This window comes from Mustela nigripes, chromosome 13 (assembly GCF_022355385.1).
Source record: "Mustela nigripes isolate SB6536 chromosome 13, MUSNIG.SB6536, whole genome shotgun sequence".
NCBI classification, from domain to species: Eukaryota; Metazoa; Chordata; class Mammalia; order Carnivora; family Mustelidae; genus Mustela; species Mustela nigripes.
In genome coordinates, this window is record NC_081569.1 from 7,279,738 (window position 1) to 7,306,223 (window position 26,486).

Genomic DNA, 26,486 nt, shown 5'->3' on the forward strand with positions numbered 1-26,486 from the left:
ACAAACGAGACACTTAGCACGGTTCCTGGCTCTGATGGGACTTGTCTGTATTATTAGCAAAGGCATCAGGGGATGATGAGAAGCTCAGAGAGACCAGCCTGGAGAGAGACAGAGGTGACAGAGAAAGGACCTGAGACGTCTCCACAATGAGGCTGGGACTGCCAGGAGAGCCCATCAGGCCCCAACTGACAGAGCACGTGTCTGGCCCTGAGGGGTGCTGGGAGGGCCGGCTTCTGAGTCCCTCAGGAGAGCAGCCTTCAGAGAGGGATGGTCTCCGAGCTGCCTGAGTGCGTGGCCTCCTAGGAAAACCGTCACCCAAGGCACCGAGGGGGCTGATGGCCTTCTGTGAGGACAGCCTGGGTCTGACTAAGGCAGTGTGCCAGCCCTGTGGCCGTGACTTTGCTGCCTGACACAGAGTGGAGTCGGGACCACCATTCTTCATAACCACCGACCCTGGGGCATCTGGTTGTTTCTTTTCCTCCTGATCAATAGTAATCTTTAGTAGGTGGCTGTCTCTGCCTTCGATGTCTTTATTCCGCTGTCTGACCGACCTCCTCCCACAAACTATTTTGGACTCTGTAGGGGAGGAGGTTGGACATCGTGGTGGCAGGTATGGACCGGCTGCTGGGAGCCCCCCGAGCCGGCACCGGCTTCCCCCGGGGCAGCCTCAGCCATTTTATTACAGGAGAACAAACCCTCTTTGGGTTTCTTTCCAAGTCACTCTTTGGTTCTCAGTAGGCTGAGCTCTCGGGTCAAATGAAAACCCTGTAGAAAGGAAGGAGCACACTTGTATTAAATGCCGTCATGTTTCTGACAGTTCCGACGACCTCTATTATCCAGAAAGCATGCCTCTGTCCTCCTAAAACTTGGCTGCGTAGACACTCACACACCCATTCCACGGATAAGGAGCCACGGCCCAGCGGTGGATACGGCCGTGAGCAGCAGGATCCAGGCTCCCATACAGACCTGTCTCTCTTCCCCCGTCGTCCGTTGCTCAGCTCCCCCATTTTTTCATAGGTTTTATGCTTCCTCTGATCAGCAGCACCGAGCAGTTTCTGCTGGGCACAGCCCTGTTCTCCCAGAACACAGAGGTTAGGCTGACCGTGGTCACTGACGTCACCAGCCACGTCTGTCTGTCCTGCAGACCGGTGCAGGTCACAGAAGGTTCTGGGCAAGGCAGCTCAGGTGAACACGGGGAGGGCAAGGGGATGACCACAGCCTGCCCACTGAGCTCTGCGGCCTCTGAGGTCTTCTGGAAGGAGGTGGCTGCGACCTCCTTGAATTAGTGATTCCGCCCGAGGTCAAGCTCACTGCAGGCCTGGAAGACCTCGCAGAAGTGAATCCCATACATATGGTATAATTATCTTGGTCGTCGGTACAGAGGAAAATTCATGGAGCGGTAACTGAAACAGAACTCCTCGTTGTGTTTTGTCTGAGGAACCAGTTGTCCTGCGGGAAAGAGAAACTCTACGGATGATTTCCTCTGGCAGAGCCCAGAAGGGGGCTGTGTTGAAGGAAGAAGCTAGGGGAAGAGTCAGGATAGAAAGTCCCAGGGGCTCCGTGACGTCTCCCAGAGACCGCTCCCCCTGGTCACTGGCCCCCCGCTTTCTGCAGCTGCCTCTCCTCCCTGGAGATTAGGAGGTGTTCCCACGGCCTGGGCTGTGCATCCCTCTCCCTCCTCCTCCCCTGCCAGGGTCCCAGCGTCTGAGCCCTGTGACCCAGACTCTGCCGGGCCAGCCAGCCAGGCAGTAAAAGGAGATTGATGCCCTCTCCTCCTAGGAGAATCCATCACTTCTTGGCATGCAGGTCAGATGGCTTCACCAGAGGCAGCTCTGAGCAGCGCCGTGTGAGCTAAAAATAAGCACAAAAAAGAGGCCCAAGTAGACAAGAGGATGTCAGGAATGGGAATGGCTCACTCCAGCCGTCTCCCGGGGCCCGAGCAGCACCCTTTCCTCCAGCCCTGGTCCCCTCCTTCCTCCTCCTCGGGGGCCTCTGGAAAGGAAGCTCCTTCCTTCTCCCTTGGGCTATAGAGTCCCAGGAGGAGTGGGGTAAGAGAAGTCAGACAAGGCTGGGAGAAGGGGAAGATGAAGGGTTGACTTTCTGTGGACCAAATGACCTTAGTGGCCACCCATTAGGGGAGGACAGAAGAAAGGCCATCCTGAGTCCTGGAAGGAACTTGGGTGCGGGAGCCACGTAGAGGGGCCTTCCTGGGCCATTCTCTGCGAGCGCTGGAGAGTTAGCCCTGCCTCACTTTTCTCATCTGTGAAAGGAGCACGATCACCCTCGGCTCTCGCGGTTATCATCAGAAGTGAATGTTGACCATGGGGTAGGACCGGCCACCAATGAACTTCCCTTTGTCCTGCTTCTCCCTGCTTAGGTTCAGGGATACGCTGCTGCTCAGACGATGTTTTGGGGTCTAGAGTCTTGTCGGTACACGGGGCTGTCCGTATAGAAGTGACTCGCCTACGCGTTTGGCGCACACCCAGCCTCTCTCCTCATTTGCCGAGCGGAGCTCCTCATCCCCACGACTGGCGGGGTGTTCTCTCCTGGGGGAGGATTTATGCTCGAATGGAATCTATATTTATTTTCCATCCCTCCTGCTGCCCTTTCTAGATCTCGCTCCCCCTTTTGGAGACGAGGCTCAGGTATCGCTCTCAAAATACTTCTCCCCGAAGACAACTAGAGTGAGCCAGGCCTGTTTTATTCTGAGCCCCTGGGTGTTCCCGAGTCTCTGAAAAAGATCCCTCTGCAAATCTGGAGGAGGCTTCTGCTCCATGCTTGTGGAGAACTGCAGCGTTCCCAGGAACGTGGTCACCTGTGCCCCCACTAATGCATTCAAGGCCCACAGCCATTACCCCTCTCCTATGGCTGGGGTTGTGCTGCCGCCAGGCTCTCGAGTCCTGGGGTATGGAGGGAGGGTTGAGAAATGGCTCCCTGTTTGCTGCATCCACTTGACTTGTCTGAACCTTTCCGGGCTTGTGAGGGAGGCAGGGGAGCTGGTGGGCTCTAAGACGCGGGCCAGCCCAGGCAGCTGAACAGAGCCCACTCTCCGTGGAATTCCTCCGTCCCTAGGTCCTCATTCTACACTCGTGGCAGCTGAGAGTGAGAAGAGCTCACGGGGCTGATGAGGCCGCTCAGGCCAGAGTTGGACTAAGGGATCCAGGAATTTATATCCTGTTGCTTTGCCTTTGTGGGGGATGTGTCTAGGACACAAGAAGGCGAGAGAGGCATGACCTTCATTCATCGCATGACTTGAGTCCCTGAGAGGGACCTTGACTCAGCCTTGGCCGTGCAGCTAGGTGGGAGAGAGGGGCCCCTGGTCAGTCGAGGATTGCAGGCCTTCAGGTGGCGAGAAATGAATAAAACATCTGCAGGTGTGGGACTGTCCGTTAAGAGTTGGCTAATCCCTCCCCTCCAAATGCCATCCTGTTCCAGTGGGTCTCGAAGTGGGGTACCCAGATCAGCACAGTCAGTATCATGTGGGAACCTGCTAGAAAGGCAAGTTCTCAGGCTCCAGTCTGGACCTAGTGAATGGGAATCTCTGGGAGAAAGGGCCCAGCAGTGTGTTTGAACGAGTCTCATAGAAGATTCTGTCGCAGCTCAAGTTTGAGAGCGACACTGCCCTCTTTACAGTGCCCAGGGAGGCTGGTGTTGGGGTGGGTCTAGGACCGAAGGGGGCTTGTCCCTTTGTGGTTTGGCTACTCTGGCGTGTCCCGATGCTCTGGACTCCAGTCCCAACTCAGCCACCAGGGGCGGACTTCTGACTTGGCCCTGGCTTGCTTCCCTTTCTTGTAAAATAATATCCATAGTGGTGCAAAGACCAAAACATGCTGCCGTGTTAGAGGATCGAGGAATTACAAACCTTCACATAACCAGCGCACGTAGCAGGTAAGTAGAACTTGCGTGTCCTTCCACAGCCATTTTACAGACAAGGGAACCGAGTCCTAAGATGTTTTGTGAGGAGCCCGTACGGTGTGGAGGGTCCAGGTCTGGTCCGGGTGCCCCCCGGAGAGAGAGGTGTGGACGTGGCCTCTCACGGCTGCCTTCTTGGCCTGTCTGTGCTCCACGGCCGCCCCAGGACGCTCACCTTGTAGGATCCCGTGCGTCATCGCTGGTCACCTGGGAATGATTAGGCTGTAAAGAGCAGACGGCCTCCCCTGAGTGGCCCTGACCTCCCATTTTCTCTCAGCGGGAGACTCTCTGGCCTTCCCCTTTAAGGCCAACAAATCCCATTCCTCAGAGGCTAAGAAATAGTGACACGGGGTGTAAAGAAGAGAACCAATTTTTAATTTGCTTGTTGTGCAGACTGGGGCAGAGCCCCTCTGTGTGCTCACATGGCCCACGCCTCTGGGAGCCTGCAGGTCCGTCTTGCTGGGGAGGAGAGAAAAATGGTCTGCAAACGCTTCTTCCCACAGATCCTCCCCAGCAGGTCATGTGGAACATGGTGGGGAGACCATGAACTTTGACAGAAAAAACAAACAAACAAAACGATTTGGAGTCTATCCTGGAGGAATTCCCAAGCCAACCCAAACACCAGTCTGCACCCATTCTGTTCTGTCCTTTCTCCTCACTCACGGGGATGGTCGGCTTGCCACTCCCTTGTCTTCAGTTCTCAGTTTTTGACAAGGTCCTTTGAGGCAGTCTACCAACCCCCACCCCCCGCCTGCTGTCACGGCTCTTCCTAACGTCCCTACAGGTGGGCGGTGGTCACCTGCCTGTTGCGCAGTCATGGGAAGGTCAGCCATCAGTCTCCATCCAGGCGTGCTCCTTAGATCACCAGCCCATGGCTCGCACTAGCCCTCTGTAGGCTTCTTTCCTGGGGTCTCCCAGCAGACGGACTTTAACAGGCTTGCTAAGTCAGCTGAGGCAGTGGCAACCCTTCTTTGCCTAGAACGTTTTTCCAGGGTGCTCTCTGGTCTTGGCTTTCATGATCTCGTTGGTTTTTCAGAAGACCAGGATTTGTTAAGCAGAGGCTTCCCCCAGATAATTTTAGCTCCCACGTTGCAGTCTCCACCACAAAGCAGACACCTTGCTAGGACTGGTACAGCTGCTGCTGTGTAACAAGAGCCTGTGTGTGTGTATGTGTGTGTCGTTCAATTGTCCCAGGCACTGGGCCGAAGCCTTCAATCAGGCTTTCTCATTTAATCGTCATACAATTCAGCAAGGAAGGCATGGCTGGATGTTAATCCCATTTTGCAGATGAGGACATTGAGGCTCTGGGATGCAATCACTTTCCCAAGCTCAAAAAAACCAACAAGGAGGTAGCGGGGCCCAGGATTCAAACCACACTATTGGAGGTGTAGTCTGTGGGCCCAGGACACTCGGGCGTCCCCACAGAGCTTGTCAGACCTGCAGACTCTCAGACCTCCCGAGTCAGAACCCGCACGATGCCCAGGGCTTTCCTGCACCAGTGGCTGCTGAGACTGCCCTATATGTGCACGCTGTCTAGCAACCATAGTGGATTGTTCCAGAATCCTGTGCATGAGCCCTGTGGACTCTGTTTTCCAGCCAAGGCTGCTGTAATGTGGACCGGTTAGGGGTGGGTTGGGACAGGGCTGAGACTGATTTGGTTCTGGGTCGGACTCGCCCCCCAAGCCCACGTGAGGCCGGTTGTCAGGAGTGAGTTGGGTCCGTGGCCGGGTCTGCCTCTCTGTGCCGCGGACTCAGAAGCGGCAACCCCACTGCGGTGAGGACAGGTGCCTGGAACTGACGGGCTGCTCTCTTGTCTCTGTCCCCTCCTGCAGATGTGCAGCACATTAAGAGAAGGGACATCGTGCTGAAGCGGGAACTGGGCGAGGGAGCCTTTGGGAAGGTCTTCCTTGCCGAGTGCTACAACCTCAGCCCGACCAAGGACAAGATGCTCGTGGCTGTGAAGGTAAATCCTGGAGGTCTGCGGGCTGCCAGGAAGGAGGGGGGTGGCTGGGGGCCGGGGAGCCAGCAGCAGAGGCTCACTCCGTTCCGGGTGTGAAAGGGTTCTGGGCGTTATCAGACGCAATCGGGCCCTTGCTCCAAGGTCGGTGAGGTGTCCTCTGGCTTTGGAAGGCTGGAGCTGTGTCCCTGAGCAGCCTGAGAATAAACTGGCTCAGCGCGCCTCCATAGACACGGGATGGTCCAGTGAGTGAGGATGTCTTTAAACGGCTTGGACCAGGGAAGTGGAAAGATTTCTAATTTTGTCCCCCAAAGAGTCTGCACTTCCCTCAAACTTTTAATTTATAGGGTGACACAAATCCACTGGGCATTCCAGCATCCCTCGGGGGACTGGTAAATGAAATGGACATTTTTGTGCATTGAGCAGGAAATAGCATGATGGCCCCAAACCTTGGGAAATGTTTCTCGCTGAGCAGTCGGGCATTAAGGGACAGTACCCAGATTGGATGACACAGAAAAATGTGTTTCTGTTTTCATCCTTTTAAGAGGGTTTTCTTCTCTCCTTGAGTCTGGGAACCTGGAGGAGGTGAGTGCCCTGGGATTTTGCACCATTTGCTGCCCAGGAGATCCACCCAGCCTCTGGAGAAGACACTCATCTCCCCTGGAGAAGGGCCGAGAAATGGTGTTTTCTGCTTCTCTCATCCTCTTCAGATTTGACTCCTTTGTGCAACTCCCTTCCTCTCGAGTTCGCTCTCATATTGGTGCAGGTAGTTGTGGACTTTCAGAGTACACATCCAAGTGTAACCCAGAGTTAGGTTTTCCCAAAATTGTGGTTTTAAGTCGATTGGCAAGATTTTTTTTTGCAATGGGGGAGACAGAGCAGACCTCACAGCCTCTGTTCTAAAGATGCTTGCCATTGGCTTGGGGGACAAGAGAATACTTAGGGAGGGAGAAGAGCAGGACAAGAGCATAATTTGGACATGTGGGTCCTGTAAACCTGGCATTCAGACCACATGATTCTGGGGCACCTGGGTGGCTCAGTGGGTGAAGCCTCTGCCTTCGGCTCAGGTCATGATCTCAGGGTCCTGGGATCGAGCCCTGCATCAGGCTCTCTGCTCAGCGGGGAGCCTGCTTCCCCCTCTCTGCCTACTTGTGATCTCTTTTTCTGTCAGATAAATAAATAAAACTAAAAAAAAAGTCACATGATTCATATTTTAAAATCGGTGATGCCCATTTGACATAATCATCTGACAGAGAATACTCTTGTACCCAAGATCTCAGAGAGCCTCCTCCGATAGCCAGGTAGCTGTTGGCAGAATGAGAGAGGGGTCCAGTTAACTCATCATCAGAAAAATGCATATTGAACGATCATGAGATACCAGTGAATGCCGAGCAGAATGGCTGGACGGTGGTGACCATAGCAAGTGCTGACAAAAATAGGTGTGCGGCTGCATGTCCCTCCTGCGCCGGTAGGGAGGTGAAGTGGTATACGCATTCTGAAAACCAGTTCGGTTTTCTAGAACATCAAACTGTGTGACCTAGCACTTCTACTTCTAGACCTATTTCCACTAGGTACTTGTCTTTCTTTCTATCATCTATCCATCCATCCATCCATCCATCCACGCACCTTTATTTCCTTCTATTTTCCTCCTTCCTTCCTATTACCTAGCTAGCTAGCTATCTAGAGATATGTCTAATAATGTTCAGAAAGCATTATTTACAACAGCCGAAAACTAGAAACAGCCCCAAAGGTCCATTGGTAGCCGCATGGATAAATAAAGGTGGTATGCTCATACAATAAGAAATGATTCAACTAAGAAAATGAGTGATCTATAGCTATATGTAATAATAAACAATCTCAAAAACAGCATGTTGAATGAAAAAGGACAGATCTATAAATATATATACATATATATCTCTCATCACCATCATATATATATTATTATATGCAATATATTATAATATATAATATAATATAATTATATTGGCTATAATTATGTTATAATTATTAACATATTGATTAACATATAATTATAATAATATAAGGTTATATATATGATCCCACTTACTTCAGGTTTAAAAAACAGGAAAAACTGAACTCTAGAGGTTAGGGATTTATACTTAGGTAGTAAAAACGGTTTTCCAGAAGCAAGCCCGTGACCTCTATAAGTCAATGTAGCGGTTACCTTTGCAGGGAGAGAGGGAGTATTGGAAGAGTGGGGCGTGGAGGTTGGCAGTGTTCTATTGTCTCCGTACACTGAGGATATACTAATGTTAGTTTGTGATAGTTCAGAGTGCTGTAAAAGATTTTTCTTTCGGGCGCCTGGGTGGCTCAGTGGGTTATAAGCCGCTGCCTTCGGCTCAGGTCATGATCTCAGGGTCCTGGGATCGAGTCCCGCATCGGGCTCTCTGCTCAGCAGGGAGCCTGCTTCCTTCTCTCTCTCTCTCTCTCTGCCTGCCTCTCCGTCTACTTGTGATCTCTCTCTGTCAAATAAATAAATAAAATCTTTAAAAAAAAAAGATTTTTCTTTCAATGATTGATCATGTTCTTAAAAATATGCTCAATTTACTCATCCCACAAGGATTTATTGAGCCCTTACGATGTGCCTGGTACCGAGTGAGGCACCGGGGGTGGCGGAGGCAAGGGGACACCCGGGCTCATGTAGCTCCCATCTCAGGATCCTAGAACATGAGAGCCCAGAAGGGATAGGTGAGGAGGAGGGGGGTGCTGTTCAGGATGATAACAGCATCTAATGGGGAGCACCGATTATGGCCCCACGGTCAGTAATGTGCGTGGGTTAGTATTTTGCCCTCTCAAGCCACCCTAAGTGTCAGGGACCATCACGATCCCCATTTTACAGAAGCGGATACTGAGGCACAGACAGAAAGGTCAGGGAATTTGCCCAAGGTCCTGCAGCGAATCGGTGGTGGGAGCACCTAAGATCCAGGCAGCCCCTCTCCTTCACAGAAGAGGGGAGGAGCCCCTCGTCACGGCCTTTCCCGGTTCCCTCTGTCTCACCAGGCTGTGTTCTGTGAATCTCAGCATCACTTTGAGTCATGAATTCTCCTTGTGGTTTTATCTAGTGTAGGGTTTGTCCTGTCTGTGGAGGCTTTTGTTTTAACTTCCATGAACCATATAATCTACTTCCAAGCTGTCTAAGTGGTTCATGGTTTTATGGTTATCTTAATTTTATTTCTCCCTGTTTGGCTGCATACCATCTTGTTGGTTTTTTGGTTGTTGTTTTGCTTTGTTTTTAGTAATTATTTCTTTACTGTCTTTGAACAATTTTACTTATTTTAACGTCTCTATCAGCCTGTTCCTATAGAATTAACTTTATTCATGTTGTGGTTGTTGATAATTTTAAACATTTGGATCTAACCTTCTTTCTTCCAGTATGTCTGGACTGCAACTCTGGAGTTCCTTTTCATTTGGAGAGTTGTTTTGTTTTTGTTTTGGGTGTTCATGATTTCTAGTTTCAGTTAGTTTACCTTGGAACAGACACTGAAAATATTTGTGAGACAATCTGAGTGCAGAATCTCAGATTTTTAGTATTTTCCCAATTTCTTAAAAAATAGGTTTTCCTCTTATCACTTTTTAACCACTGACCTTTAGCAGGTCGTTCCAGAGTCTTTATCTGCATTGGGCTCCCTGCTTGGTGGGAAGCCTGCTTCTCCCTCTCCCACTCGCCCTGCTTGTGTTCCCTCTCTCGCTGTGTCTCTCTCTGTCAAATAAATAAGATCTTTTAAAAAAAATTTAAAAACGGGACGCCTGGGTGGCTCAGTTGGTTAAGCAGCTGCCTTCGGCTCAGGTCATGATCCCAGCGTCCTGGGATCGAGTCCCACGTCGGGCTCTTTGCTCAGCAGGGAGCCTGCTTCTCCCTCTGCCTCTGCCTGCCATTCTGTCTGCCTGTGCTCTCTCTCTCCCCCCCCTCTCTCTGATAAATAAATAAAATCTTAAAAAAAAAAATTAAAAAATAAAGGCTTCACCTTAAGTTCCATAAAAATAGGCAACTTGGGGTGCCTGGGTGGCTCAGTCATTAAGCTTCTGCCTTTGGTTTAGGTCATGATCTCAGGTTTCTGGAATCAAGTCCAATGGGGGGCTCCCTTCTCAGTAGAGAGTCTGCTTCTCCCTCTCCCTCTGCTGCTCCCTCTGCTTGTGCTCTCTTGTTCCCTCTGTCACATTAAAAAAAAAAAAAATCTTTAAAAAAATATGGATTTTTTTTTTTTTTTGAGGAAGAAAATGCAAGTGAGTACAGATGATGGGGGAGGGGCAGAGGGAGAGGGAGAGAGAGAATCTGAAGCAAACTCCTCACTGAGCACAGAGTCCAAGTTAGGGCTTGACTTCATGACCCCAAGATCATGACCCGAGCTGAAATCAAGAATCAGACTCTTAACTGAGTGAGCTTCCAAGACTGTCCCCAAAATTACTCAGATCTTTAAAAAAAAAAGAAAGGAAGGAAGGAAGAAAGAAAACCAGCCAACTCTTTGAACTCATATTTCATTGGTTTCTGTGATGTTTCATTACATTAAGCAATGACATTAACAGATGGATCATAAATGATTTTGGGAAACAATCACAGCTGACCCTTGGCAAGCGCCCCTCTGGGACAAAGATATCTGTCTGGTTATCCAACTAGCAGTGAATATTCAAGGCATAATGGGCTTCAGTCAGGGTGTTCCTGAGAGGTAACAGACAGTACCAATTAATTTGGCCAGTCATGTGGATATAACTTAGTGGAGAGGTTTTTTTTTTTCTGGCCAAAAGTGCATATGCAAAGGGCCTGAGGCAGGTAAAAGTTTGGTGGGTACCAAGGACAGAAAGACCAATGAGACCAAAGTGTAGTGAGTGAGGAAGAGGAAGGGCAGGGAAGGAAGAAGGTAGAGGGAGAGGGGGAGGCCTGACATTGAGAGCCCATGACTGTGTTAAGGGGTTTGGACTTTATCCTAAAAACAGTGAGAAACCAATGGCCAGTTGCATGCCAGGAAGCCAGATGAGAGAAGGGCAGCTGTGCTTGTGATGACTTATCCAGCGTCCTCTCTCATAAGGTCGTTTGGGAGTGTCAGCAAAGAGAAGGGACAGTGGGTTTTGAGAGAAAAGGAGAGAGATGATTTTTATACTTATAAAGTGTAGATTAACGTGTGTGTGTGTGTGTGTGTGTGTGTGTGTGTTTGAATATATAAAAGTTTGAACATTTAGGAATGTGTGTCTCTCTGCACGTATTAAATGAGTTTCAGTACACTAATGCAATCTGAAACCAAACACTTTGAAACTGTTTTTTTTTTTTTTTTTTTTTTTCCTTTTGAGGGGGAGGGGAAGCAGGGGGGGGGCAGAGGGGGAGGGAGAGAGAGAACCTTATGCAGGCTCTTGCTCAGGGTGAAGCCCACTGAGGGGCTTGATCTCATGACCCTGAGATCATGACCTGAGCTGAAATCAGGAGTCGGTGCTGAGCCACCCAGGCACCCCAAGAAATTCAAATGCTCTTGCCATCTGGACTGCTTCCCTTCTATCTAACCAAACGGACCCATGGAAAACCAGGGCTGGAGTGGGCATGAGATATGATCCACATGGAGGGGAAGATCAGAAAGCACAATTGTCCTCAAACTTTGGGGGAAAAGAAAGGAGATGAGGCACGGGCTAAATTCCAGACCTCTTTGATCTCTGGATACTGCTCAGAGGACCGAGGGGAGCCTCCTTGGTTTCAGAGACCCTCTGGCGAGACCTGGCTCCCTACAACGACAGTTGGCAGCCGTGTTGAGCCCCGGTTCTGCCCCTGGTGTGCTCCTGGTGCCCCCAACTGGCAATTCACTTTGAAGTTTCCCAGCCCTGAAGAAGGTGTTGAGTGTGGATGCCACGGAGAAGGGCAGGAGAGCCACTGAGCCGAGTTTCCTCCTCATTAGTCTCCTCCTGTCATCTCTGTCTCGGTTGCATCAGTCCCTGGGAATTGGGGCCACCTGCAGCCCTGGCCCCCTGATGCTGCACTGACCCTTTGCCAATTACATGGAAACCTCAAGTTGGACCCGGGAGCTGGAAAACCCAGGGCGAAGGCAGAAAGAGAGCTGGCAGTGGACAAGGGCTGTGGGGAGACTGGGGGACAGCTGTTGCTTTGTGCCCCGTCTCCCAAATGAGGAACCCCTATCTGCCTGGCAGTGTGGAGTGCCAGGCTTGGGGACACTGGCTGGCACTGCCCGGGAGCTGAGAACAAAAATTCCATGACTGCCATCAGTGTCCAGACGGTACGAGAGAGAATGATTTACAGAGATGGAGAGAGGCCATTTGGCTCGCCCCAAATTTGATCTACTTTTCCCTCCCATAAATCCAGCATTCCCATAAATCTTAGTAGTGTTCTGTCCCACCCATGCTGGGTTCCTCTTCCCCGCCCCCCCCCCCCCCCCCCCCCCGTATTCTTCATGGAAATAAGTAAATCACAGGCAGTCATCTTCTACCCACAGCCCAGGCCACACGGCTCAGGAGTTGGGTCACGGAGAGGACCACTGTCACCATGACTCTGCCTTCTTCCATGCATAGCAAGAAGCCTTGGCAAATACCATTGCTCTGGCTGGACGTGGACCCACAGTGGCGTGCTCCTTTCTTAGCAGCTTCCCTGAGAAGGCAGCCAGAGCTGATGTGCGGAACCCATGAGATCAGAGCCAAAAATTCAGCCATGGGCTGGACTGCCCACCACCCTTCCGGTCTTCGTCAGCCCTACCTGCCCCGCATCCTCGTTGGGCCCGGCCCCTCTGCCAGCAGCAGTGTGTCCTGCCTGGTGGCCCTGTCCTCTGCTCTTTCACACCACCCTTTCACATCTGTGCCCCCCATTCCCTATGGGGACAAGCCTAGTGGCCGATTCATCTGGTAAATTAATTCAAGCTGATATGCTGGCCGGGAAAGTGTCCCCGGGCTCCAGATCCAAGCTGTGGCTCCTTGCATGGTCTTTGGCAAGTCAGTCCCCCATTCTGGACCTCGGCTTCCTCACCTGTGAGGTGGGAAAGCTGCATTAGATAAACCCCAACGTTTCTGTCAATGGTAGAATCATTTCATCAAACACATTTTCGGTGAAAGCTCCAGAGTTTGAGAAGAGTGACAAGTGGTGCTGGTCGAAGTCGGAATGGATTTGATTTCTGGCTGAGACCATGGCCCTAGAGGTACTGGCATGGACCCTGGGGGTCCCGGAGATGGCTGAGGTCTGGTTTAATGGCACGCTTCTGTCATTTGAGATGTGCGAATGCGTGCTGCCTCCCAGACGGGGCTGAGCCTCAGTTTCTCCAGCTCCGGAAGTGAGCAGGTAGAAGGAAGCTGGTGATATTTAAGGCCCTTTTCGTGCTCAAAGGGCATCAATCTGTAATGTGTGCTGGTGACTGATGGAGGTCTGATGGGCCTTACCAGATAGGATTTTTGCCTATGCACAAATCCGCAGGCAAGGCAGCCCTGTGGATTCAGGTTAATGGGCATGGCCAAGGCGACCGAAAGACCCCTGGCTGGCCTTGGCCTTTCAGAAGTAACATGATCTACAGGGAACGTCGGTATGCCTCAATCACCAAAAAGACCAGATGTTTGGCAGAGAGGATGCAAACCAATCTCATGCGTGTCTAGATGTTCACGAATCTGAAAATAGTGTGCAAACTTCACACTCCCTCCCTCATGGCCTGGTGTTGTGTCTGGGGAGGGGACGAAACTCTGTTGGTGGGAGCAAGTGGCTGTTTGGCCCCGTTTGCCTTCTGAGCTTGCAGGGCAGGGAGGGAAGCCTGAAATGTGTGCGCACCCCTGTCCAGACTCCTCCTGCAGGAGGAGAGCCTCCCGCCGCCGCCTGTACTGCTCATTCTTCTTGCTGCCGGCCCGGCTGCATCCCTGTGGCTCAAAGGGGCTCTGAACCTTCTACTTCGGTCTCACTGTCCCCTTCTGGTGCTCGAGCGCCCGCACTCACACCTGACTCCCCTCCTGACTCGTGCTCTTCCCTTTGTCTTCCCGGACCCCAGTCGGAGGTCTTCCATTCACCCTGGGCTCTCCCAACCCACAGGGGCTATGCTGTGGCGTTTTAGTGACTGCGAGATGCCCATCTGCCCATCCTGCCCTGGGACTTCGCAGGACTTGACCCCGTCCTGGTTCTGGGCGGATCCTGAAGCTGCTGCTGGTTCACTGCCATTCCCACAGTTGCAGTCACCCCCCCCCCACCCCCAATCCCAGCGCCTCCTTCAGTTTCCCACTAAGAAGCCACAGACACCTTCTAGAAGCCAGCATGTTGATGTTTCTCTGCAAACATACACTCTTTCACAATCTAAAATCAGGGAATAGAAAAGGCAAGGAGGCTGTATTATGCCTGGTTTCTGGTAGGCTCTGGGCATAGGCTCATTTACAAAGCTAAACCAATGGAATGGCGGTTTTTCTACTGTTAGTTTTAGCAGCAGGGCCATTTCTTCAAGAAGAGCTTAGGGGAAGGGGCCTTGGTCAGGCCTTCCACATGCACAACCTCCTGCTCCCTCCACCACGCACACAAACTCTCCAGGAGCAAAGGGCTCTGAGATGACCATGCACGGAGATCACTGACCAGTGGATGGTAGGTGCGGTCAGGGAGTCGGCTTCTGTTTCTGCAAGGATGAACGACTGAGGAAGGAAGGAATCGGGCCTGGCTGTTATGACGTCACCTCATGGCCTTTAAACCCTGATCACAATCTGACTGGTTGGGAACTAACAGTCTTTATCATGGGCAAGTTTATTCCCAGGAGGGGAACAGACAGGCCCTTGCCCTTTGGTTGCTAAAACCCATGTCCTGCATTGATTCCAGGCTCTGAAGGATCCCACCCTGGCTGCCCGGAAGGATTTCCAGAGGGAGGCTGAGCTGCTCACCAACCTGCAGCACGAACACATTGTCAAGTTCTATGGGGTGTGTGGTGATGGAGACCCGCTCATCATGGTCTTTGAGTACATGAAGCATGGAGACCTGAACAAGTTCCTTAGGTAAGCAAGGACTGCTTTCCCCACCCCTAACCCCACAGCCAGTCCCTACTGAACCCCTGCAGTTCTCCTGGAGCCAGAAGTCAAACAGGCCCTCTGAACACTAAGTCTAGAGGGTTAGAAATGAGAAGCAACCTTTCCATCTTTCCTATCAGTTCCCGAGCAGCGAGCTTCTGCTGGCCTTTGTCACTGATTTCTAGGAGGAAATATTAAGGATGCTATGACAAGGGAGCATTTTCTTCTTGACCACAAGGTGGATAGACCATAAGAGCAGGGTCTGGAAGAGTCTAAGGAGGGAGCCCAGAGGGCCTGGCACCATGTAACTCAACTCCAAGACTCTAGAGCCCCCTTTTCTCTTGATGATCTGACTGGCTGTCTCTCTTGGTGCCTTACGTTTCTAAGTGTTGCAAAATGGAGCTAAGGTCTGCTGGAAACCTTCGTGCTGGAGACTTTTCTTAGGATGAATAAGGAAGTACAAGTTTGCAAGCTCATCAGAAGACAGAGATGGTTGAGAAAGAAGAGCAGATTTTCTTCGGATAAATTTATAAGCATGCTGTCCACTGCTGTAGCTACCTATGGATATTTGAATTTAAATTTACATGAATTAAATCAAATTTAAAAATTCAGTTCCTTGGTCACACTAGCCGCATTTCAAGTACTCAGTAGTCCCCTGGGGCTAGTGGCTACAATATTGGGCAGCGCGGCCTAGAATATTTCCATCAATAAAATGTTCAATTGGATGGCACTATTCTAGAAAGATTAGATATGTTGTAAGGGGGTTTCCTCAAACCTGGCTCAAGGTCAGCCTGGGTTTCAAGATGCTCTTGATGGAGCTAGTAAGAGGCTGGAACCTCAGCCAGAAGGTTCTGGATGGAGTGGCAGGGCAGTGGGGGCAGACAGCCTTCCCCAGTGAAGAAAGCTTCTTACTACTAGAGCAGAGTTCACACTTTCTGCCTCCCGCATCTGCCACTTCCAAGTAGTGCCCAGATGTGGAGGGGGTGGCTGTGTGTGAGGTGTGTGGATTTCAGGTCCTAGAAAGCAGATGGATTAATCAGGACCTTGACACTTAGGGTTCATTTGATATCCATGCATCCCATAATTGATAATGACATCTTCAGAGCTCCTGTGGAGGCAATGGAACATGCTAGCCCATTGGCCAAAACTTGGGGAGCATCTCCTTCAAGTGAGACATTGACTCTCATGCCGTGGTTTTGAGGGGGCCTAGAAAGGGCTAGTGGCAGATAATGAACTCTTCTTATGAACTGGGTTTACAAAAATGGCCCCTGAGGAATGGAAAATATCCATAGGATGTTTTGAACCCCCTGAACTTGGGTTTTCACAATGAAATTTATTCCTTTCTTGGAGAATTCAGTCCTTGTCATCAGACAGACTTGGGTTCATGTCCTGAATTTGTCACGTCTCAGTGATGTAACCTGGAGCAAGTTATTAAACCGTAATTCTCTTCTCTAGAAAACAAGACTAATAATAACCGCTCCACAGGTTTCCTACCATGAGTACTAAGTGATTATATTTGTCTAATACCTTAATGACTTTTCCATGTAGCTGGGTATTCAGTTGATGATAGCTACTATTAAATTATTACAATTAGTATTTTATCAGGACTGTAAACCAGGACAGTTACTAATACAGGCAATGCCCTTTCTCAGTATTCAAGATCTTTGTGCTGTGCTTGCTTCCCCCTGGGATGGTCCAAGGGATGTGCTCCATTTCCCAGGAATCCCACACCACAGATCAGCAGTGCCTTTAACCCCAAGTGCCATAAACAGGCCTGCGGAGAGCTCTGGGTGCCACTGTTATGCTCAATATAAGGGAAGAGGGAGGAGAAGATTAGAGAAGCTCATTGGTGGCTTTTAGGGGCAGGTGGTAGTGTCCTCTCCTGGTGTACCTGAGCCTCCGGGCTTTCCTGCTGATGCTCCTTCCTTGCGGGTGGACGCGGTAGCTCTCCTTTGGAGGATGAAGTAGGCAGAACCCAGAGGAGACAATAAAATGAATGTGTTCATATTTAACGACTCAGTAAAACAGGCCGAGGCCTCGCTGTACACCAGGGCTCCTTGGTCACAACTTCATAAATAAGGGCTCTGGGTGTGGTTACGGCTCATTGGGCTTTCTGGAGAAAAGAGTGAATACTAAAAGTGACCGATATGACAAGACAAGGCATTAGGATAACAAATCTGGGGCCTTGATTTGGGATGGAGGGGAAACTGGGGCTTCGCAAGGCCTTGGTTTCCCAGATCCGAAGGGTCTCTCCATCGGGCCCTGTTACTAACAAAAGTTATCCAGTCCTAAGCAGTGTCGTGGGCAGGGTAGGAATGTGAACTCAAGGCTCCTGCTACCTACAGTGCGGACTGCCCCCCTGACCCGTGCCAGCATCAGCACGGGGAGTTTGTCAGAAATGCAAATGATCGAGTTCACGCAGCCAATCAGAATCAGGGGGCGGGGCCGAGGAATCGGTTCAGCCCAGTTGCTGATGCTCCTTAGATTTTAAAGCTTTTTAGAGCCACAGGTCTGGTTTCATTTGGCCTCCAGATTACCCATCGGGCCATTGCAGCACTCCTGTGACTTTGGCCAGGTGATCTGATCATTTTAGGCCTCCATTTCTTTAACTCAAAATTGGAGTGGGAGCATTAAGTGAATTAATAGATTGGAGATCTTTAGAGCAGGGCTTGGAAGAGTAGGGACTCCAGAAGAGTTAATTGTTTTATTAACGATCCTATAGTGGATATCTAGAACTGGGGAAACTCCTTCAGAGCCTTAAGATATTTAAAAGAGTGGGTTTGTTTCCTGGTGCATTAGACTATATCTGCATCATTTTAGTTGGGAATCTGGTTATAGTGTTGTGCCCATAGGCACCCTCACATAATGTAATATTAGATAGATAGAAATAGGCAATAAGTAGGCTAACAGAGATTTTATGCCTTTCTGTAAGCTATTCCAGGGAACAGGGAATCAAGAAGGCTGTTCCCCTTGATCTCCTGAATTCTCCCTGTCCCTTGTCTTCTCTCCCACCCCTCACAGGGCCCATGGGCCAGATGCTATGATCCTTGTGGATGGGCAGCCACGTCAGGCAAAAGGTGAGCTGGGGCTCTCCCAAATGCTCCACATCGCCAGTCAGATCGCCTCAGGCATGGTGTACCTGGCCTCCCAGCACTTCGTACACCGGGACCTGGCCACCAGGAACTGCCTGGTTGGAGCCAATCTGCTGGTGAAGATCGGGGACTTTGGCATGTCCAGAGATGTCTACAGCACTGATTACTACAGGGTAAGATGGCTTTTCCAGCTGCAGGACTCAGCAGCAGAGCTAACATCTTGCTCACATGTCTTTGTCATTGTCCATTAACCCTGTCACTCCAGAGAACACACATATGCACCCATGCCCAGACATACACGTGATGGTTATCCTTTGGCCACTCCTACATCTTGACCTACCTATTTATTATCCTCTCGATAGCTTATGCCTCCTTTCCTCTTGGACATTCAGCTTGCCAGTATTCTTACATTGCAAGGGCATATGCATTTTGTTCTTACATCAATACTCATTCTTCATGCAAACAAACTCATACATACATGCGTATGCCCAAACACACACATAGTCAAGCTCAACTTGGTGCTATGTTTTCACACCTTCCAACTCAGTCCCTGATCCAGCCCTGTCCACAACACACTTTGTTCTCTGAAATCATCTGGTGACCATGTAGGCTTATCTTGTCTTCAAAAGTAGAGCTTGGTGAGAAGCCAGAACTCACAGTAAAGTAACAAAAATCATTAATGTCCCGCTGAGCAGAATCACCTGAATGATTTAGGAAAGGTGAAACAAGAAAGCATGTTATTGTTGCCAACTTTGGAGAGAGTTGGAGGTTGGCCTTAGAAAAAGCTTTCTGATTGTGATAGGAGGCATCACATTCAATTTTATTTCTATACAGTGGCCCACTTTACATTAAGACATATTTTACTTTGCTCCCAGGATTATTTGTTCCCTTAGTCTTTGGTAGACCCCTTCCAGTGGATTATTGAGTGGTTTTGACAGTGTTATTATTGCCAAGGAAAAGATAAGTGGGCATGAGTGTTGTTTGCTGAAAAAGAGGAAAATATGGGAGCAGCTGAAAATACAGAGATGGCATTACCTTTGCAAACTGATTGGAAGGCACATGCCTCAAGAAATATGTAATATTTACCTTGGGGACGTTGAATGGGTGAGGAGTTTGGATAGGTGCTATAAGAAGAGGGTGGGGCAGAGTTCTGGAGGTCAAGAAGCATGGAAGTCATTGGTTTTGTCTTCTTAGTAGGGAATTAATGATCATATTGTGAGTCAAAGAGCCCAGATACCATCGTCCTGTTGGCCTAAGCATGGTGGACTATGAGGCTGGGAGTTTGGGGTTAGCATGTGCAGATCTCTTCTTTCTGGATGCTCCTGATGGCATTGCCTAAGCAACGTTGCCCAGACATTAGAACTGGTCGCTCAAGACAGTTCATTTTAGCCATAGCCTGAAGAAAAATGAAATATTTGAGAAATGCCCATTGTGGCTAGAAAATGATTTGTGCATGGTACAACCAAAGGATGGCAGATGATGTACTATCGTGAGGGAATATGACGCCAAGTAGACTGAACAGCAGGGAAGGTAGTATGTCCGAGCAAGCTCGGCAGTTGTTCAATCCACCCACCCTGTCCAACATCCCAGATACGGAAAAGGGAGCGTGATGCAGCCGTCACCACAGATGGATGGCCAGGGCAGACCTGCCAGGAAACATCAATGCAGAGTCTTTCTGTAGCATCTAGACTAATTTTGTCACTCATTTCCAAGAGAGGCATTGGTGTGGTGACTAGGGGCCCTCAGGCTGTAGATTTTTTAAGTCTAGCTGGAGTTGGCACCCTTTAATTGCCTTTGTGCCCTCCATAATGGGGTTTGCTGGCCTTTCCCGCTGAGCTCAGATTTATGTTGGTGTTAATAAAAACAAGGAAGGGATTATCATTTTTCTGTGTGTGGCAGATATGTGATTATGCCAATCTGTTCTCCACTGGCTTTACCACGGTCTCGGGAAGCGGTGTCTGGCCACAATGCGTGCACACTCAGCTCTCAAATTTACTTCAAGGAGTGTCCTTCATGTTTCTTGATTCTGACTCAAAAGAGTCAAAAAATCACATCTACCAGTTATCCAGTGATACTGCTTTGCCCTGGCTTTAACAGCTGGGAACGGATGCTCTTTACTCCCCGGACAGCAACAAGGGGGTGAATCCATCTTGTTTCTGTGGGCTCCAGGGCTGGATTGGAGGATTAGAACTCAAGGAAGGGACTGCAACGTGGAAATGGTCCACTGTTCAGGCATCTGCAATTCCTTTTTCATGAGTTCTATGCCGGGTATAAGAGGAGGCCGACTGGCTTGAAAATGTGTGTCTTTGGTCCCAAGGAATATGAAATTAAAAAAAAAAAGCTATTGTAGTAAAAACAGTGGAAAACTGCCTATCCCACTGATGGTGGGTAGATATTGTACTTTCCATGTTCCAAGGGTAGCGTGTGTCATATCCTCATGTTCAGTTGCTCATGATGTCCTAATGTATGCACAGCTCCCCCTCCCTCCCCCTCTGCAAAACAAAGGGCAGAAGGAGGTTTGCCAGAGGTTCCCTCTCTCACATCTTGTGCCAGAGGTCACAAGACTTCAAAGTCTTGTTATCCACATTGGAAGACATCAGAGTGACAAAGCCGTTCTGCATCAGGACCTAATCTTACCTCACACCACCATCAGCGGCCTGGGGACCCCCAATGCACTTCCCCTAACCTCTCTTTAGTTTTCCCATTTAAAAAATGAGGACAAACATAGTCTCTTGGCAGAGTTATCTTGATGTTAAACAAGTTACTTTGTGTAAAGAGCCTGGAATACATTGCTTTGCTCGGTAAACTGTGGTTTCCTTCATACCCAAGGCAGGAGAACCACAGGGATAATATGATTTCCAGATGTCATTCTTGGGTCAGGGAGAAGGACCTCCTGATCACTGGAAGATAAACTGGGATCATGCGGCTACCCCCCAAGGAGTAGGGTCTTTAAGTTGACCACCTCCTGAGACTTTCCCTCCCAAGGTTTGAACTTAAATAGAGAGACTGGGTCGTCAGCACTTGTTTGTGCTTCTGGTCAGTGTTTAAATGGTCCTCATGATCTTACAGCGACGTTCATGTTCAGGTGATTTATGAAACATTTTTTTGTTTGGTACACCAGCTGAGGCTCTGGGGGAAGGCAGTGATTTATTGTCTAACAGGAGCACTGAAGGATTCTCTCGGCAAGCTGACATCTGGGACAGATTTGCTACTGTAGGTTACTGAAATCCGTTGAGCCTAGGAGTTTGCAGGGAGTTCCTGGTGCCTGATTCAGTTAAATGCAAATAATCCGGGGTCATGTGTGTGTGTGTGTGTGTGTGTACACGTGCACTCATGAGTGTTCATCTGCTCAGTGCAGAGTCCAAGGTGTGTATACAAAAGCAGGAAGAGAGAAGGAGCTAAGTTCCTCCTGATATGCTTTCTTTTTTATTTTTAATTTCTTAAAGAGGTGCCATCTGGCTCATATATGAATGATATGCAAATGATTTACAAAGGTGAACTGTCTAATTTCCTGTGACATATGTAGAAAGCGAAAACAAACATCTCTGCACTAGAGTGCCAAGTCCTTTGTCCTCTCTTCTTAAGACTATGCCCAGGGACGCCTGGGTGTCTCAGTTGTAAGCAACTGCCTTCGGCTCAGGTCATGATCTCAGGGTACTGGGATTAAGCCTCGAATCAGGCTCCCTGAAGGGCAGGAAGCCTACTTTTCCCTCTCCCACTCCCCCTGCTTGGGTTCCCTCTCTCACGATCTCTCTTTCTGTCAAATAAATAAATAAAATCTTAAAACAAAACAAAACAAAAACAAAAAACTATGTCGAGCGGCCAATACTTTTTCCTCCCGTGGGTTACCCCCTCAACACTTCTGAGATTGCTTTTAAACTGGCAGGGACAATTGTGGATTTTTGGTACCATCATATCTTTTTGAGACCATTGCACAACACTAAGAAAGTAGAGGTCAAATCTGGAATCAAAGAAAGTTCTGAATGTTCTGCAGAGGGGGAAGTTAGGGTTTATTGGGTGGGAAGGCCATATGCCAAGCTATGGGAAGAACAGAATCGGAGGGCCCAGTGTTCTGATCCTTCTCACCCAGAGGACCAGGAGCATGCCTTCCTGCTCATCCTGTATGCTCTGTGCCTAGCACAGTGCCTAGCATTGTAGACGCCTGATGAAAATATGAATGAATGGGCAAAGTCAGAAGGGGAGTTCAGATTTAGGCAAGACATAGATTAGGCCAGGCCAAGAGGAGCCTGGACAAGCAGAGGCCTACCTAAGTGAGGCAAGTCTTTGCAGCTGTTGTGGGGAATCCATTATCTAAGCAAGTAGAATCAGTATCTGGGGACAATGTCTAGAGGAGGCAGGTGAGTGGTGGTCGGAGTCAAGGATGACTCGAAGCCAGAGCCGAGTCTTGATAGGGGATAGAGCCATACCATACCATTTCAGTATGCCGAAATCCAGGCAGACACACATCTGGGGGACATAAGGCAGGTAGGCAGCTGATTACAAGTTCTGAGTTCTAAGCTGGAGATGCCAGATCAGGGTATCTAGAAACCCCCAGGGGAGGATGACAACAGTAACCCCTTAGGATGTGGGAACGATTTACAATAAACTGATTTGACTGGTAGAATATTTGATTTTATGGATGTCATGTTGACTCCATGGCAGTGATGACAATTGTCGTCTCTTTGACCCATGCTATCTGGATTTGCTTCTCAGCTTCTATCATCCCTGGCTATGTGACCTTGGGCAAGTTATTTATCCTTTCAGTGCCCCCAACTGTAAAATGGGACTACTAGTCACGATCATATGCTTTACTATGAGGATTAAGAGTTAATAATCAACCCCTTAAGATGATTAATATTAAATGAATATTAATTACTCTTAACTATAATTGGAGCAAAAATACAAATGTCTTCCCAATTCCAAAATGGGCATTTAAATAAGGTTTACCTAAGTGCATAAGGTAAGGTAGGCCAACTGCTATAACAAGTAGATGCAAAAATATATATAATGGTTCCAACACAAATAGAAACCTATTTCTAGGTCATAGAACAGTATGAGCAGTTGAACTTGTTAGAGAAATAACCCCTCCCTCATGTAGTCATTCTGGGTGATGTAGCTCTACCCTCTTCTGTGTGTGGTGTCCTTGGTCAACCTACGCCTCTGTCCCCATTCCACCACTGGGAGAGGAAATGGGCATGGAGGAATGCATGTGGTTAATGGGCCCGACCTGAAAATGGGTCCTGTCACTTCTCATGGCAAGAACCCAAACACATGCATGGTCTCAGCATTTATAAAGGAGCCTGAAAAGTGGAGTGTAGCTGTGGCCTCAGGTTAAAGAGAAGAACAGGAGTTGTAGTGAGTAGCTGGTAACCTCTGTCCCATTATGGGTGAGGGAAAACTCCTTTCTCTTCCAACATTTCATGGCATAGCATCCCATGTCTGATGATTTATCAGAAAAGTCAGGACAAGATATCCTTACTTTCTACTGTTATTTCCATCCTGAAGGTGGAGGTGATAATCCTGAGATGTCCCTTTTATCCTCTGCTTGCAAAGTCCAGGTGTCACATGACATGTGTAAGCAATGGGGGAGCTTGACCCTGCCCGCCATCTTGGTGCCTTTGTACATCTCCCTGGAAAGCAAAAAAAAAGGCACACCAACAAGAAAACAAATTCAATTGATTGGGTGGGGAAAGAGGGAACGTTCTAAAATCAAAGGGTGTCCAAGTTAATAGAAAAGAAAATACATTCTCAAAGTTTTGTTGAATAATTAATTAGTTTTTGGTCTCAAGTGGAGAGGCCCTTAGATGGAAACCAAGTAGCTGGCAGTGTGTTGAGGAGAACCAGAGCTATAAAATAACTCATAACTTACTTTTACCTTAAAAAGCTAGTGATGGTGATTTAAGTTAACTGATTTTCAGGATTACATGAAGCCACCAATACCCCTCACTCTTTGTTGGGGTTTTGGGAGGCTCTAGCAGTAACCAGCTCCCTTCTTCCCTGCTCAGATTCTGAGTCCTATGCCCTTGGAGACAGAGAACCCAGACAGTTGGAGATTATAATGTGTACTTGTATAGTGCTAGAACAGTTGCTGTTGGTGGCCTTGCTGGGCAACAACAATGAGCTCCCTCATACTGAATTCCCAGACTAGGCTTTCTGCCCAGTCATGGCAGCCTGGGAATATTGCATACTTTGCCCTACTAGGGCAGAACTCTTTTGGCTCCTTTCTGTTCTCTGTAGATAGGCAGATGCCCATCAGAAGGGGAAAGAGTGTGGCTTGCATGCTGGCCCCCACCAATCAGAAAAGTTGTCCTTCCCAAGGGGTGGGATTCAGGCTGGAGAGCTATTAGATTGTTACTTGAGTAGGTGTTCCTCCAGCTGGAAATCTGAAGCAGCGTTAAAAGGATGGGTCTCTCACAACTTTGTTCATACCCCCCACCTGGGCAAGTGGCTATCAGTCTTAAATTCCTTCCTCCAATTAAGAGTAAGGAGACCTGACCCCCTGCTTAACTGCCTGGGAGCGGATTGGTAGCTGGGCCTACTGGTCCTTGAGGGATGCTGACCCAGTTTGGAGAGGGCTTAGCCAGACTTATCTCTCAGGTTTCAGCCATTAGGTTTTCCTTAGTAGACCCAGGCACCATGGCAGGAAAAGTAATTCTCACTATCAGAAGATGAGGGTCTCCAGCAGGCTGTCCACTGGCCAGAGCCCAGTTACTGGGCCTGACCGGTCCCTTCCTGTTTGTTGGATATCCTAATAATTTGTTACCCATATTCCTCTTTATCTGAAGGAGAACAATGCGGAAAGGCTTATATTCCATTCCTAAAGAATGGGATGGTCCCATCTCTTATTTTATATAAATGTGATTTCATTTGGAGTAATTTTAGATTTCCAGAAAAGTTGCAGAGATGGTAAAGAGAGTTCCCACATGCACCTCCTCCTACTGTTGGCCACGGTGCCTTTGTCAAAGCTAAAAAAACATTTACATCAGTACAAATTATTAACTAAACCAGACTTTGTTTGGATTTTATCAATTTTCCCCCAATGCTCTTTTTAATGTCCCAGAACCCATTCCAGAAAACCACACTGCCCTTAGCCACATTGTTCCTTAAAGATAATAGGACTTTTATGGTTGAAGCAGTGGTGGGGGGGAGTAGGGGTTGGGGTGGGGGGAATCCACTGCCTTATTATAGTCTCTCCTTTCCTCCCCTTTGCCCAAGGGCTATCCTTCATTCACCCTTCAGAGGCCCCAGAGCTCCAGACTTCCCTGTGTTGTGGAAGAGGGGTAGGTGGGTTGTAAGGAACCCTATTTGGTGAGCACTTGGGACTTGAGAGTCTTAAAGGAATCCTTTGAAGCTGTGCAGTCAATTGGGCACTGTCTTTAGAGAGTAAGCAGACAGGCCTAAGCAGACAGCTCAGCTTAGGAGGCTAAGGGGAGGCTTGGGACTCCTCAGATTTCCCAGTCCCTAAACTGTGTATGTGTTCTTTCCTGACGCCTTGGGAGAGGGTGCCCCATGCTGGCGGAGAGACATGGCCATATCTGGGCATGCTCAGAGCTTTAGTTGCCAGAATGGCTGCTCTAGGACTTGGTGCCACAGCACATACATCCAGAGTGAATTCTGAAAAATAATGTCAATGCTAAGACCCATTAAGCTGTACAAAGCTGCAGAGGGAATGAACACGGAGGAAGTTGTGGAGGATAGATTTATGCTAATTATAGGTATTACAACCTTGTTTCCTTGATTGAAGCTAATGCATTTGAACACTAATTATCCAAATAATGTCAGACATTTTGGAACCCCAAGTATGTTGAGGGACAGGACTGCTGTATAGGATATCTTGGTCTCTAGGCCAGCTCTGTGCCCAGTTAAAGGCTCTACTTCCATCTCTAAAATCTGAGGTTTGGATCCTGGTTTTATGGTCTCTCTTAGATTTTACCTTCTATGGGACTAAGTTCTAGGGGTAATGAGAACTGAACCAGAGGACTGGTTTCTTTAGAATAGAAGGGAGACAGGTATAAGAATAAAGCCAATGTCCTCTCATTGTCCTCTCTATTATTGCTTTGTCCCGGCCCAGACTTGTTCAATATCCCAACTCCCTTTCCCCCTCCTGATGAAACAAGAGAACAACCTCCAGTTTTAAAATAGACTCTCCCCACAATATCTGGATCTACTTTAGTGACTGAAATTTGCTTTCTTCCCTTGCCTCTTCTTCCTCTTTGGGATACGTAGGTCAACTGGACAAAACTCAGCCTTGTGGGCATAAGAATTGCTGGGCAGACTTTCTTGATGTTTTCTCCATGATGGGAATTACCTGGGTTCTTCTGTCCATCTCAGTACTTCCAGACCTCTAAACTTCCTCGACTGTATTATACTTTATCCCAACATTCTGGTGGTGCTGTGGCTATCTGCACTACAGTCTGCAACTATAACAAATTGCAAAGTTCAGATGTTGATGTAACGTGGGGTCTGGTGTTCTGAGCCATGGAATCTGGCGTACAGATGACTTGGAAAGGACACGGTGATCAGGAAGTTGAGGTGTAAACAATGAGGTAGAAAACTTATTT

The 26,486-nt window shown here is 48.7% G+C and overlaps 1 protein-coding gene across 1 annotated transcript in view; it reads left to right on the top strand.

Moving 5' to 3' along the window:
• Positions 1 to 26,486, top strand: part of NTRK3 (neurotrophic receptor tyrosine kinase 3) — a 364,802-nt gene that overhangs the window by 299,975 nt on the left and 38,341 nt on the right. The window contains exons 13-15 of the mRNA XM_059371609.1: positions 5,745 to 5,875; positions 14,649 to 14,821; positions 17,855 to 18,098. Of these exons, the coding sequence (XP_059227592.1) occupies positions 5,745 to 5,875; positions 14,649 to 14,821; positions 17,855 to 18,098 (548 nt within the window). The remainder of the gene's footprint in view (positions 1 to 5,744; positions 5,876 to 14,648; positions 14,822 to 17,854; positions 18,099 to 26,486) is intronic.